This window comes from Oncorhynchus nerka, linkage group LG10, assembly GCF_034236695.1.
Source record: "Oncorhynchus nerka isolate Pitt River linkage group LG10, Oner_Uvic_2.0, whole genome shotgun sequence".
Classification (NCBI taxonomy): Eukaryota; Metazoa; Chordata; class Actinopteri; order Salmoniformes; family Salmonidae; genus Oncorhynchus; species Oncorhynchus nerka.
Genome location: NC_088405.1, coordinates 32,076,713 through 32,090,974, shown reverse-complemented (window position 1 = coordinate 32,090,974; position 14,262 = coordinate 32,076,713). Strand labels below are relative to the sequence as shown.

General features: G+C 45.1%; 2 protein-coding genes across 8 annotated transcripts in view; both read left to right on the top strand.

The window, feature by feature from the left end:
• The window catches only part of ttc27 (tetratricopeptide repeat domain 27), a 129,366-nt gene extending 119,047 nt beyond the window's left edge, over positions 1-10,319 (top strand). The window contains exons 17-20 of the mRNA XM_029669520.2: positions 3,463-3,660; positions 4,219-4,330; positions 8,287-8,387; positions 8,556-10,319. Coding sequence (XP_029525380.1) covers positions 3,463-3,660; positions 4,219-4,330; positions 8,287-8,387; positions 8,556-8,681 — 537 coding nt within the window. The 3' untranslated portion in view covers positions 8,682-10,319. The remainder of the gene's footprint in view (positions 1-3,462; positions 3,661-4,218; positions 4,331-8,286; positions 8,388-8,555) is intronic.
• A 2,968-nt stretch (positions 10,320-13,287) lies between these two features.
• The window catches only part of LOC115135153 (latent-transforming growth factor beta-binding protein 1-like), a 133,950-nt gene continuing 132,975 nt past the window's right edge, over positions 13,288-14,262 (top strand). For 6 of the 7 annotated variants that reach the window (XM_029669517.2, XM_065023217.1, XM_029669516.2 and 3 more), the window contains exon 1: positions 13,289-14,050. In XM_029669517.2, the coding sequence (XP_029525377.2) occupies positions 13,698-14,050 (353 nt within the window). In that variant the 5' untranslated portion in view covers positions 13,289-13,697. Of the gene's footprint in view, positions 14,051-14,262 lie in introns of all 7 variants that reach the window. The other variant, XM_029669519.2, reaches the window with a different exon arrangement.

Below are 14,262 nucleotides of genomic sequence, written 5' to 3'. Positions count from 1 at the left end.
TTCAAAATGGTTGACGAAGTCATCTGCAGAGAGGGAGGAGGGGGGGGGAGGGGGAGGAGGATTCAGGAGGGAGGAGAAGGTTGCAAAGAGCTTCCTAGGGTTAGAGGCAGATGCTTGGAATTTAGAGTGGTAGAAAGTGGCTTTAGCAGCAGAGAGAGAAGAGGAAAATGTAGAGAGGAGGGAGTGAAAGGATGTCAGGTCCACAGGGAGGCGAGTTTTCCTCCATTTCCGCTCGGCTGCCCGGAGCCCTGTTCTGTGAGCTCGCAATGAGTCGTTGAGCCACGGAGCGGGAGGGGAGGACCGAGCCGGCCTGGAGGATAGGGGACATAGAGAGTCAAAGGATGCAGAAAGGGAGGAGAGGAGGGTTGAGGAGGCAGAATCAGGAGATAGGTTGGAGAAGGTTTGAGCAGAGGGAAGAGATGATAGGATGGAAGAGGAGAGAGTAGCGGGGAGAGAGAGCGAAGGTTGGGACGGCGCGATACCATCCGAGTAGGGGCAGTGTGGGAAGTGTTGGATGAGAGCGAGAGGGAGAAGGATACAAGGTAGTGGTCGGAGACTTGGAGGGGAGTTACAATGAGGTTAGTGGAAGAACAGCATCTAGTAAAGATGAGGTCGAGCGTATTTCCTGCCTTGTGAGTAGGGGGGAAGGTGAGAGGGTGAGGTCAAAAGAGGAGAGGAGTGGAAAGAAGGAGGCAGAGAGGAATGAGTCAAAGGTAGACGTGGGGAGGTTAAAGTCGCCCAGAACTGTGAGAGGTGAGCCGTCCTCAGGAAATGAGCTTATCAAGGCATCAAGCTCATTGATGAACTCTCCGAGGAACCTGGAGGGCGATAAATGATAAGGATGTTAAGCTTGAAAGGGCTGGTAACTGTGACAGCATGGAATTCAAAGGAGGCGATAGACAGATGGGTAAGGGGAGAAAGAGAGAATGACCACTTGGGAGAGATGAGGATCCCGGTGCCACCACCCCGCTGACCAGAAGCTCTCGGGGTGTGCGAGAACACGTGGGCAGACGAAGAGAGAGCAGTAGGAGTAGCAGTGTTGTCTGTGGTGATCCATGTTTCCGTCAGTGCCAAGAAGTCGAGGGACTGGAGGGAGGCATAGGCTGAGATGAACTCTGCCTTGTTGGCCGCAGATCGGCAGTTCCAGAGGCTACCGGAGACCTGGAACTCCACGTGGGTCGTGCGCGCTGGGACCACCAGATTAGGGTGGCCGCGGCCACGCGGTGTGGAGCGTTTGTATGGTCTGTGCAGAGAGGAGAGAACAGGGATAGACAGACACATAGTTGACAGGCTACACAAGAGGCTACGCTAATGCAAAGGAGATTGGAATGACAAGTGGACTACACGTCTCGAGTGTTCAGAAAGTTAAGCTTACGTAGCAAGAATCTTATTGACTAAAATGATTAAAATGATACAGTACTGCTGAAGTAGGCTAGCTGGCAGAGGCTGCGTTGTTGACTATGTAGGCTAGCTGGCAGTAGACCACACACATTCTGGAACAGCCCTTATAGAAGTGCTCTCGTTTCAACAGATCTCATTTATGATCTTCTGTTACACAGAGAGTGCTACACAGATAACTTTCTTCAAATTAATTATCAAACCATTTTACTGGATTGTACTTTTAATGGCCTTTAGTCATTCAAGAACATTGCATGATTGCTAGGAGCTTGGCTATGCCAGTATTCAGTTGGAAAGCCATCTGGAAGGTTTAGCCCCAGGTATAGATACAGAACAGTTGTCTGTGAAGCCTGGTTATAAGGTGTTTGATTGTCTGGTTTGGACCAGATTTATTGTAAAGGGGGCCTTTCCTTTCCCTCATGCCTGTTGAAGTTCACTCCACTTACAGCTTTCAGATCTGCTTCCTCACAGATTCTCTTCCTCCTCCACCGGCGGGGCACGCCACAGTCAACTGGAGACTAAACAATAATCTAGTCGAGCAGAGGCAGTGTGCCAGCCCGGCTGCAGCTGAACTTACTAAGAGCTGGGTCATTTGGTAACTCGTGTCAAGACTCTGGGATGGAGTCTTTAAACAGCCTCTTTAGACATGCAATTTGGAAGTGATTTTCAAACACACAATCATCCTTCAAGAAATGCATGGGCTCTTCTGGTGATTCAGTGAATGTGAAATCCCTCCCTATAAGTGGTTGTATGGATATGTGCAGTAGGCTAGAGGTCTCATTCACCTTTGGCTACATTTTTACTGTGAACAATCAAACGTGGGATAAAGTAAAAAGCTTGGCTCAGCGAACACCTGGGTTTCAAACTGTTCACTAACAGGCTCTCTGCTAGTGCCACGACTTCAAAGGGAGCTGGCTTAGCTAACTTCTGGGAAACCAGGCCCCCCACCCTGGCACGCGCATGGTAGACATACACACCAACTCAAAGACTAGCATGGGGAGACTCACACTTGCACACAGACGCGTGAGGAGATGCACAGATCTTGCAGTTTACCCCCTCCGACTACCCACACACACACACCCCTCCAATCGAGACCACACATACCCGCACACACACAGACTACACAAACCCAGGGGAGACATCTCCAACCCTTAGCTCACACCTTTCACCATTCATCTGTCTCTGTCTCCTTTCCCCTGCCTTTACTCAGCTTGCTCAGTGTTGGTATTCGGAGCGGTGCATGAGGGCTTCACAAATAACATTCCCCTGGACAGACGGGACAAGGCCCGTGAACGCTGCTGCACTTCCTGGCTGTTAGTGGAGCACATGGACATACCTTTTGAGATTTTTCTCATTGATATCATCCTCGGTCTCTCCCGCTTGTTGCTTATGGAACATTTTAGTATATATAGCTATGACTGTGACATGCCCGTGTGTGAGTGAGTGGTGTGTATTGCGTTGTAACTTGATTATTTGTTTTCACCTTGCTGATGATACCGTTTTATTATTCATATGGGAAAGCATTTAATTAATGTGAACAAAGAGGGTGAGGTCATGTTTTGAAATCCAGCGTTGCTCTGCCCTCTCGGCTATTTATTGAAGCGCTTTTAATTGTACTGCGTGATGATCGTGACTGTGCATACATTTCCATTTTTTGTTACAATAGAAAACAAGTCCCATGAATTCTTGGCAGTTTTATTCCACTCTATATTCCACTCTCAATGCCAAGCATATTGAATTTGAGCAGGGAGCAAATGCCACCCATTCAGTTGGGTGCGAGGTGAAATTGAAACCAAGTGCGAAAAGCGTCGGTGTGAAATAGCCTCCTGCTCAGACGGCAATCACCAAACTAGAAACGGAGGATGACACAACCACGCAACATTGAGGCAACCCAAATGGTTTTATGTTGAGAGAGGACATATGTAATTTAAGCCAGTGTAGTCAGGTTCACACACCAAACCACAACCACCCGCTTTAAACGAGCAGTCGCTCCACTCTTTCTGACTCCTCCCACTTCAAACCAGAGGAGCGGTCCGTTCACGTTGTCACTCTCCTGTGTTCCAGATTCTAGAGATCCTGGTGCGAGCGGTGGTGGAGGACATGACAGATAACCATGGCGACCAGGCGTCGTCTCTGCGGGCCAAGGTCCAGGAGCTCCTGGGGCGCGTCACGTCCCGCCACAGCACTGACGCTGAGATCTGGCGTCACTACGCCCTGCTCTACGGAGACGGCCACAGCACCAGGCCTGAGGACAACGAGAAAGTAAGGCCCTCTAACATTCCCGTGACATTTGACTGTGCAAACGCCACACGTGAAATATACTTTGTGAGCTCGGAGGGGAGGTGAAAAAGTCATTATTGTAATGGGCTTGGAGCCTGTTAAAAGCTATTTATAGGCTCATTGATAACTCATAGGCGATGGTAACTAATGGTGAGCAAATTGCACGTGGCCACACAGTGATAGATGGCTCTGTGTATTCTTGTCATACGCAGTGGGCTGTTGATAAAACTGTTCCTTAATCATGTCCTAAGCGTGACTTGTGAGGACAGTCCTGTTATGTCATTTGTCTTTCCGCTGCCTCTCATAGGCCAGTCACGCCACAGCGATGATTTCTGTTCATTTTCTATTCACTCAAAGTGTTTACTTAGTGTGTTCATTACAACTCAAATGGATTGGTGTGGCCAACAGATTGGCGAGGGTTTATGGCTTCATGGGAAGTTAATATTTAATTAAAAATGGTAGCCCACAACATTCTGTATGTTGGGGGGATAATTGTTTTTCATGGATTTTCTTGTGTGTGTGCGTATTTGTGTGTGTCAGGCTTTGCAGTTCCTGTCCAAGGCCCATCGCTGTGAGGTGCAGGTCAGCGGCTGGGAGAAAGACACTGGGACCTTCAAGGAGGTGATAAGGAGAGCCATAGCTCTTGCCAACGGTGAGTGACGTACTCCCTGCCCCTACACGCGTAGACCTTATCCCACATACTGTGGCAGGTCCAGTACCAGTCAAAAGTTTGGACACACCTACTCATTGAAGGGTTTTTATTTTTACTCTTTCTGACGTTGTAGAATAATAGTGAAGTCATCACAACTATGAAATAACACATATCAAATCATGTAGTTACCAAAACAAATGTTTTAAATAGACTTTAGAGTAAATTAGACCAATGCCTGAGCGCATTGCTTTTAAAAACAAATCTTTCAGCACATTACTCAGTGCTCACAGCCCCCTAGACAGGCAGTGTTGTTGCGCGAGGTGGGATAGCTATGGTGTTAGGATTCCGATTTGCTTTGAGCATTACCAGATATGAAACAAAACGGCAGAAATACTTTGAAAACAGCTATTGCAGCATTTATTTTTGCTGTAAAATCACAACTAGCACTCGTGCCATACTTGACTTGACTATTTTTATGAAATGCTCGCATTGTTGAGCGTTGAGTGAACCACCTGCAACGTGGCTGGTGAATTAGACATTCTTACCTGACAATACCAAAATCTACCCACATTTGGTGGGTGTTACTTTTAGGCCCTGTCTCACACACACACACACACACGTTTCTTCGACACACCCGAGCCACACGTGAGCCGCCGCTTAATGGCAGAGACTTTCGAACACTCCATCACGCTTAATGTCACGTCTCCTACAGGCCTTTGCGTCAGGCCGCGTAGGGAGCAGACCTGATGGATTGCAGACAAGAGAAGAGTAAAAAAGACAAACAAGCCGCTTACCCCACTGCCCTCTGCGAGACACAATCCCGATCCAAACAATTGCTTTGCGTGTTAGTGTGGAGGGGGTTGGGGGATGTAGTGGAGATGGAGACAGCAGGCAAAGGAAGGAGAGTGTCCTACAGGAGAACTCCATTAAAGTTGTTAATCTCGAGAATCCCCAGATTTTTCATTACAGCCGGATGCTGTGTTGAATTAAACATAAGAGGGAGTCAGGATAACACGGTAGGAATAGCAATGTGGAAGGACTCAGCCCAGCCTTCCCCAACACATCTCTGGGGTTGATGTTGTCGCTAGGGCTCATCTTCACTCAGGTCACACACCTTTTTTCTCGCACGTGCGCACACACACGCCTTACATACACTTAATTCCTCACACACACAGGCTGTGGTAGGTATCCCAAAACACTCCCACATGCTGCCCCTTTCCTTCAGCCTGTCAGAAAAGACCCAGAGAGCTGTTGATCTTAATCATTTATAAGAGAGACAGGCTTAACTAATGGGTCAGAACTAGAGGTCGACCGATTATGATTTTTTCAATACCAATTATTGGAGGACCAAAAAAGCAGATACCGATTAATCGGCCGATTTTTATTTATTTATTTGTAATAATGACAATTACAACAATACTGAATGAACACTTATTTTAACTTAATTTAATACATCAATAAAAATCAATTTAGCCTCAAATAAATAATGAAACATGTTCAATTTGGTTTAAATAATGCAAAAACAAAGTGTTGGAGAAGAAAGTAATATGTGCCAACATGCAATATGTGCCATGTAAAATGTGTGCCATGTAAAATATGTGCCATGTAAAAAAGCTAACGTTTAAGTTCCTTGCTCCGAACATGAGAACATATGAAAGTTGGTGGTTCCTTTTAACATGAGACTTCAATATTCCAAGGTAAGAGGTTTTAGGTTGTAGTTAATATAGTATTTATAGGACTATTTATCTCTATACCATTTGTATTACATTAACCTTTGATTATTGGATGTTCTTATAGGCACTTTAGTATTGCCAGTGTAACAGTATAGCTTCCGTCCCCCTCCTTGCCCCTACCTGGACTCGAACCAGGAACACATAGACAACAGCCACACTCGAAGCATCGTTACCCATCGCTCCACAAAAGCCGCGGCCCTTGACGCGCAAGGGGAATAACTACTCCAAATCTAAAAGCGAGTGACGTTTGAAACAGTATTAGCGCACACCCAGCTAACTAGCTAGCCATTTCACATTGGTTACACCAGCCATTAGGCTGATAGGCTTGAAGTCATAAACAGCGCTGTGCTTGCGAAGAGCTGCTGGCAAAACGCACGAACGTGCTGTTTGAATGAATGATTACGGGCCTACTGCTGCTCAGTCAGACTGCTCTGTCAAATCAGACTTAATTATAACATAACACACAGAAATACGAGCCTTTGGTCATTAATATGGTCGAATCCGGAAACTATCATTTCGAAAACAAAACGTTTATTATTTCAGTGAAATACGGAACCGTTCGGTATTTTATCTAACGGGTGGCATCCCTAAGTCTAAATATTATTGTTACATTGCACAACCTTCAATGTTATGTCATAATTATGTACAATTCTGGCAAATTAGTTCGCAATGAGCCAGGCAGCCCAAACTGTTGCATATACCCTGACTCTGCGTGCAATGAACACACGACAAATGACACAATTTCACCTGGTTAATATTGCCTAAACTGGATTAGTAGTTATAACTAGTGATTATGATTGATTGTTTTTTATAAGATAAGTTTAATGCTAGCTAGCAATTTACCTTGGCTTCTACTGCATTCGCGTAACAGGCAGGCAATGGTTAGAGCGTTGAACTAGTTAACTGTACGGTTGCAAGTTTGGATCCCCTGAGCTGACAAGGTGAAAATCTGTAGTTCTGCCCCTGAACAAGGCAGTTAACCCACAGTTCCTAGGCCGTCATTGAAAATAAGAATGTGTTCTTAACTGACTTGCCTAGTTAAATAAAGGTATAAAAAGATCGGAAATGGGCGCCCAAAAATACCGATTTCCAATTGTTATGAAAACTTGAAATCAGCCCTAATTAATCGGCCATTCCGATTAATCGGTCGACCTCTAATCAGAACCCACCAAGCCCTTCTACTACAGCCTCACTCGCTCAACTCAACTTTGTAACCTCTATGATGGGCCTGGACACTGCATCCACAGAGCTCGGAAGAGAGGGATGAGAAAAAGTAGAGCTCCACAGAGCTCGGAAGAGAGGGATGAGAAAAAGTAGAGTGATGAGAACGAGGAGGGTAGAGCAGAAGAGGTCTTCATCCATAAATCACGCCGTTTTGACCTTTCGTGCCGTCGCGGCTGAATGGGACCATACAGGGAAAAGGTGTAGCGCAGATAGAGGGGAGAAGAGACTGCCGCTTGTTTTCCTTTCCTCGTGCGAGAGCGAGATAAAAGGTGTCGTGTAAACACCAAGACAAAAGACTGCGATGCAGGGGAAATAGCCCATCAATATCATCACTGGTCTCAGGAACATAGCTTTGTTCAGGTATGTTTCTCAAAGCAGCACAGGATAACACCGGTTCTTCTGAGCTTTAGTCATCACTTTGTGGGGGTCATGAATGGTGTTTGTGTGGATGGTGTTTCATCCTGTTGAATGCAGATTCACTGGGAAGCGTTCAAGGACATTTTGATGATCTTATCTCGGACAGTAATCACAGGAGTGATTAAACAGGCATTGGGGAAAAAGGTCTCGTCTTATTATTAATTTGCGAGCTGCCAGGCCACTTGCGGCGGGTTTGAGCGGGGAAGTGTCTTCAGTGTAATGAGATGAGGCCCACTGAAGTGTCACTGACTGCAGAAATCTCCCTGAGGGAGGTGGAGCGCCCATTAACCAGTCCCAGGAGAAATGACTCACACACGTGCAGTATAACCCACAGTCATGTGTCTATATGAGACCTGTTAGTCATGCATAGGTCCATGGTGCCACAGTGTCTCACCAGGGTAGGTAGGTCCATGGACGCCGACCCAGAAACCCCTCATCTCTTCTGACCCTTCCATGATGGGTGGTTGTTTCCTTCCAGCAGTCACTCATATTATTAGACATAAGGGTCTCTGTCTTTTAATCACAAATATTTGTGCTAATAGGTATTTTCTGTCTCTATTTCTCACATTTCTGGGTTCACAGTGACCCTCAGCTGTAGTAAAAAGAAGAGTAACCCCCAGGAGGCATTGCCGATGTTGTCCTCCACTCGTCTCAGCCTGAGAAGCCTGGCCACTAAAGCCAAGGTACAGTACAGTACACTTGGTCTTGATGCCAGCACCCCACCACATCATACAGATGTATCGGACTGCTCACATCAAGTCAATCCTGAACTACTTCACCAACCTCACGTTTTTTGCGATAATGTTTAACCAAATGTAGTAATTTAATTTCTTTACACTGATTTTCCTCAGCAACTGCACACAGATGTTGCTTCTGGGGAGATCCATGGCGACCTGATTGATGAAGTCAAAGACCTGGAACAGCTTATCACGGAGCTGCAGGACCAGAGTGGCCAGCTGCGCAGCGAATCAGCATGAATGCCTCACTATAGACACACCTCTAAGGACCTCCTACAGTAAACTTATCCCAGAGCAGACATGGCTACTAGGGACACTGTGAGGAGACCTGCACCCCTCACCCTGGTCCTTACCAAGAGTACTTTACATGCTTTTACAGGGAAGAAGAGATGCAACTAACTGTAAAGGACTGTGATACACTTGTATGTACTAAGTGTAATTTTATATGTGCTGTTTGTGGTATAAATCATAGTTAAGGAATGCTAGCTCAACCCCGCAGGTCATCAAAAAGACACCTTCTCTGCGGAAACTATAGAAATCAGGAAGTGTATGCATCCATAAATTGTACAAAGATGAAGCCTTAGGATCATAGAACCACGCTTGCCTTGTTAGAATGTATTAGTCATAACCCCCCCCCCCCTCAAAGCTGGAATCCCGCAGGCGCAGTGAGAGCTCTGCAGATGAGAAATGTACGAATGTGAAGCAGGACAGGAAAGTGTGGACGTTCATCACCAGGGAAGCACTCGGCCATGAAAGTATCGCCTCACTCACACAGGACAGACACCATGGAGGCAGCCCCCGCACAGTACAGCTATCTTATCATCATCATGCCTCGGGCCCCGGGGCTACAGACAGATCCTACCATCTTCTCCTCATGGATTTTCTCTCCCAAATCAAAATGACCTTGACATTGCCTTTGTTTTATCATACTTGTTGTTTTATTGCTATCGTAGAAATGTTTTTCTTTGCCTGTGCCTCTTTGTCATGGCCTGTGTCTCTGCCTTGCATTGGAGGAAAGGCCTACAGTGTAAGTGACTTAGGGAGAAAATTACTTTTATACGAGTAGATATGGACATGTGTTATCGACTGAGTATAGCAAATATGAGGAACACCTTCCTAATATTGAGTTGTACTTCCACCTTTTTCCCTCAGAACAACCTCAATTCGTCAGGGCATGGACTCTACAAGGTGTTGAAAGCATTCCACATGGATGCTGGCCCATGTTGACTCTAATGCTTCCCACTGATGTCCTTTAGGTGGTGGCCCATTCTTGATACACACAGGACATTTTTTAGCGTGAAAAACCTAGCAGCGTTAGACTTCTTGATACAAACCAGTGCGCCTGGCACCTACTACCATACATCGTTCCAATGCACTTACATGTCTTACCCATTTACCTTCTGAATGGCACAAATACACAATCCATGTCTCAATTGTTTCAAGGCTTAAAATTCCTTTAACCTGTATCCTCCCCTTCATCTACACTGATTTTGAAATGGATTTATCAAGTGACATCAATAAGGGATCATATATTTCGCCTGGTCAGGCTATGTCATGGGAAGAGCAGATGTACTTAATGTTCTGTATACTCTGTATGTCATAGCTGTAGTTCTCTTTCATGAAATTTGATTTGATGTTATCGACTCCGTCAAAATAAAGGTCATATGTTATAAAAATGGCACATTATTTTTTCAATCTGGTGACCATTTATGGATTGGGAAGGAAGTGTGCATCACCCATAAGAATAATGTATCAATACATTCCATATATTCAACAGGTCTTGATTACATAATTTGTTTGCATTCCAAACCACTCGATCATAACCAGATTTCTGTCCCAAAATGTCAGTCATTTAATACAAATGTGAAATGATGGTCATTACTAGAGTTGTCATTATTTACTATCATATCCAGCAGACACAGGGAGAATATAGTTATATCTGCCTGCTAGTTGTAATATAACTCTTCCAAATTGTCAAACATAACACTGATTTGCTGCCATGACGTCATACATTTGGAGAGGCCTCCCTTTGAAGCAGGGAAACAGAGGATGCTTGTTCAACCTCCTGTTTCTTCTCAACATTCCTGGTGTTTCTTAGTGACAACTTGACAACATCCTCATAAAGTACCAACTGCAGCTGAAATACAATGGTAAGGTCATTGCCTACGAGCAACACCAAAATGGCGTCACGTTTCATGATATTCATTGTGGTATGAATGAATAAGGAATCAATCATCGGGATGGGTAGTTTTTGGTCAGGACGTCCATGAGCAAGGACTCTATTACAAAATAAGATTTATCCGAACCTTTATCAGAAGAGTAACATTCTGTATAGAAACATTGTCACCTGAAAGCTCACTGACTGAAAGATTGTTCATACAACTTGTGTATGTCTATGTTGATCCCTTCCCACAGACTTGCTATGACTTAAATGTTTTCCAGAACATCTTGAGACTTCATTTCAGACTCTGGCTGTGTTTGCTGGGCACATGTACAGTTATGGCACATGAGAATTACCCAGATTTAATCAGTGACTGGAGGATTGCATTTCTGCTCAGCTACACTACATGACCAAAGGTATGTGGACACCTGCTCGTCGAACATCTCATTCCAAAGTCATGGGCATTATTATGGAGTTGGTCCTTCTGCTGCTATAACAGCCTCCACTCTTCTGGGTAGGCTTTCCACTAGATGTTGGAACATTGCTGCTATAACAGCCTCCACTCTTCTGGGTAGGCTTTCCACTAGATGTTGGAACATTGCTGCTATAACAGCCTCCACTCTTCTGGGTAGGCTTTCCACTAGATGTTGGAACATTGTTGTGGGAAATTGCTTCTGTTCAGCCATGAGAATTAATGAGGCTGATTTTGGGCGATTAGACCTGGCTCACAGTCTGCGTTCCAATCATCCTGAAGGTGTTTGATGGGATTGAGGTCAGGGCTCAAGTTCTACACCGATCTCGACAAACGACTTCTGTTTGGACCTCGCTTTGTGCACGGGGGCCTTCTCCAAACTTTTGCCACAAAGTTGGAAGCACAGAATTGTCTAGAATGTCATTGTTTGCTGTAGCGTTATTTCATTTCACTGGAGCTAAGGGGCCAAGCCCTAACCATGAAAAACAGCCCCAGACCATTATTCCTCGTCCTCCACCAAGCATTAAAGTTGGCACTATGCAATTGGGTAGGTAGCGTTCTCGTGGTATTCGCCAAACCCAGATTAGTCCGTCAGACCTCCAGATGGTGAAGCGTGATTCAGCACTCCAGAGAACGAGTTTCCACTGCTCAAGAGTCCAATGGCGCCAAGCTTTACACCACTCCAGCCAAAGCTTGGCATTGCACATGGTGATTTTAGGCTTGTGTGCGGCTGCTCGGCCATGGAAACCCAAAACGGAGTTTGTACGGCTGGTTGCTCAATGTTATGCACCTGTCAGCAACGGGTGTGGCTGAAAATAGCCAAATCCACTCATTTGAAAGGGGTGTCAACTTACTGTTGTGTATGTGTAGTGTATTTGATGTTGCATCATTGGTGACACGTGCTTCACCCTGTCTTTCTCCACAGATCTGTCCCCTTCTCCGAGGATGCTGCTCCACAGACACTGGCTTCTGGTTACCATTACCTCGTGTGTCAAATTCAGAGCAACATTTCCCAAACCGCTCCTTTCCTCGCCCTCATTCTGGAGGGCTTTCTTTTTTTCATCTATGTATGACACCACTGTATCCAGTGTCCCCCAGAAGAGGTTGGTGGCACCTTAATTGAGGAGGACAGACTCGTGGTAATGGCTGGAGCGGAATAAGTTGAATGGCATTTGATGTTTGATGCCATTCCATTTGCTCCATTACGGCCGTTATTATGAGCCGTCCTCCCCACAGCAGCCTCCTGTGGTGTCCACCCACTTCAAGCCTCAATGGGGGACAGAGTTTTTAAGACCATTAGATAGATATCCCTCACTCAAGAGAACCAACGTCATAAGACTTCACGGTACTGTGCATGTTTTTCCGAAGCGCACACAATGACTCAATGGGGCTCATTTTCATCTGGGTGTAGGCCCTTAAAACCACTGTGTCTGCTCCATAGTGCATGTCTTCAATGAATTCACTCCAGTACTGGAATATCCCCTGCAATCCTCAATGAAAGAAATGTTGAAGAATTTACACAGGGTTTGCTGGTAACCCTGCTGTGTAAGAGGACAGCGACCAGGGATAACCGTGAGAGAATAGAAGCCACCAGGAATGGCCCCAGCACAACTGTTGACAAGTAACTCATGAGGGTTGTTGGATGAATAATGGTGCACACATGGCTTTATAAATATTTGGTAGTTTATAGTTTATGACGCATGGTAGTTCCTTTATGATTTATGCAGGACTTTATGGGGCAGAAGTAACAATAAGATGGAGGACTATAACAGCATATCACCTACATACATATGTTGTTATTTATAAATATGAATTATGAACTGTTACGTGAAGTAGTTGTACACATTACATTTGGCTTATTGGGTGTTATTTTATAAATGGTCATTATTGTAAGCATGTTGCTATACTCTTATCACTCATTAACTTGCTGTACAACCTGGGTTATGCCTGCTGTCACTTTGGGGTGGGGAGCGCGCGCTCTTGCCGACAGCAAGTAGAAAGTACATGCGTCTTGAGGAATGGATTTCCTTTAGATCTTTGGGGACTAGGAATCTTTTACAGTCTAAGCTAGGAGCCCTACGCACTCCAAACTTCTTCTTTTTTTAGGGTTCAGCCCCACAAGTGTGTTCCAATAAGCGTCCCACTCCTGACGTCATGTCTGCTGGAGATTGGCTGTTCAGTTCTGACACTAACTCCTTTACACAGTGAAACTTTTTAAAGAGTTTTCAATCTCATCTGCAGGGTAAAATATTGCACAGACATAGCCATAGCAGCCGTAACATCTGCTGTCCAGCTCCCCCCTACCCTGAACAGGGATAAAGGAGTGTTATATTCTGTTTTTAGATCCATGATCACGTTTTTACATTTATTATTTACTATTTTATTTTTTACTTTTTAAAGTTTAAAGATAACTAACTACGTTTTTAGTTATCGTTTTTAAATTCGGGCTGCAAGGCGAAGTATAGACGAATATGTTCAGGGATATAGAACTGTTTTACTTGCGTTAAAGTCGGGAGTTTTTATTTTCCAGATTCAGACTGCGCAGAAGAAACATCCGACCATCAAGGAATTTGTGATAAAGTTTTCCGAAAGTATTCTGTCTTTACGCGTTTACTGACTGGATATGGCTTGGATCAGATGGGACCTCTTGTTTTCTATAGGTTTATTCATGTCACCAGCATTTGTGTCCACGGATCAGAGTGGCTTTAGGAGATACTACGTGTTGCAGCCAGGTCCGAGCGGGACGGACAGGGTACATGTGAGTTCCATTTCTTCCCGCTCCAGTGCCACAGGACAGCCCCATGCCTACAATGTGGAGCTCACGGCCAGCTACGGTAACCAGGTCCGAACCCGTAGGATGGGCAACCAAGCGAACCCGATCCCGCTTCGCCAGGATACACAGTTTACTCAGCACCAGCAAGTCATTCGGCAGACCAGCCACAACGTTCACCAAAGTCACCAAATGAAAATATCAGGGTAAGTTAACCAGTGGGTGTCTGAAAATAGTTCCTGTTGCAGAAGGGTTCATCTGTCTGTCTATAGGCTACTTATCCTCTTGGATATCAAGGTGGTCTGGTATACAAATGTATTGCCTATGTTGGGTCAACGTACTACTTACTGTACTGTAGTCATGCACCTGGTAAAGGAACTCGCTTTTAGTCTGGCCAAAGTATTCACTATAATAATTA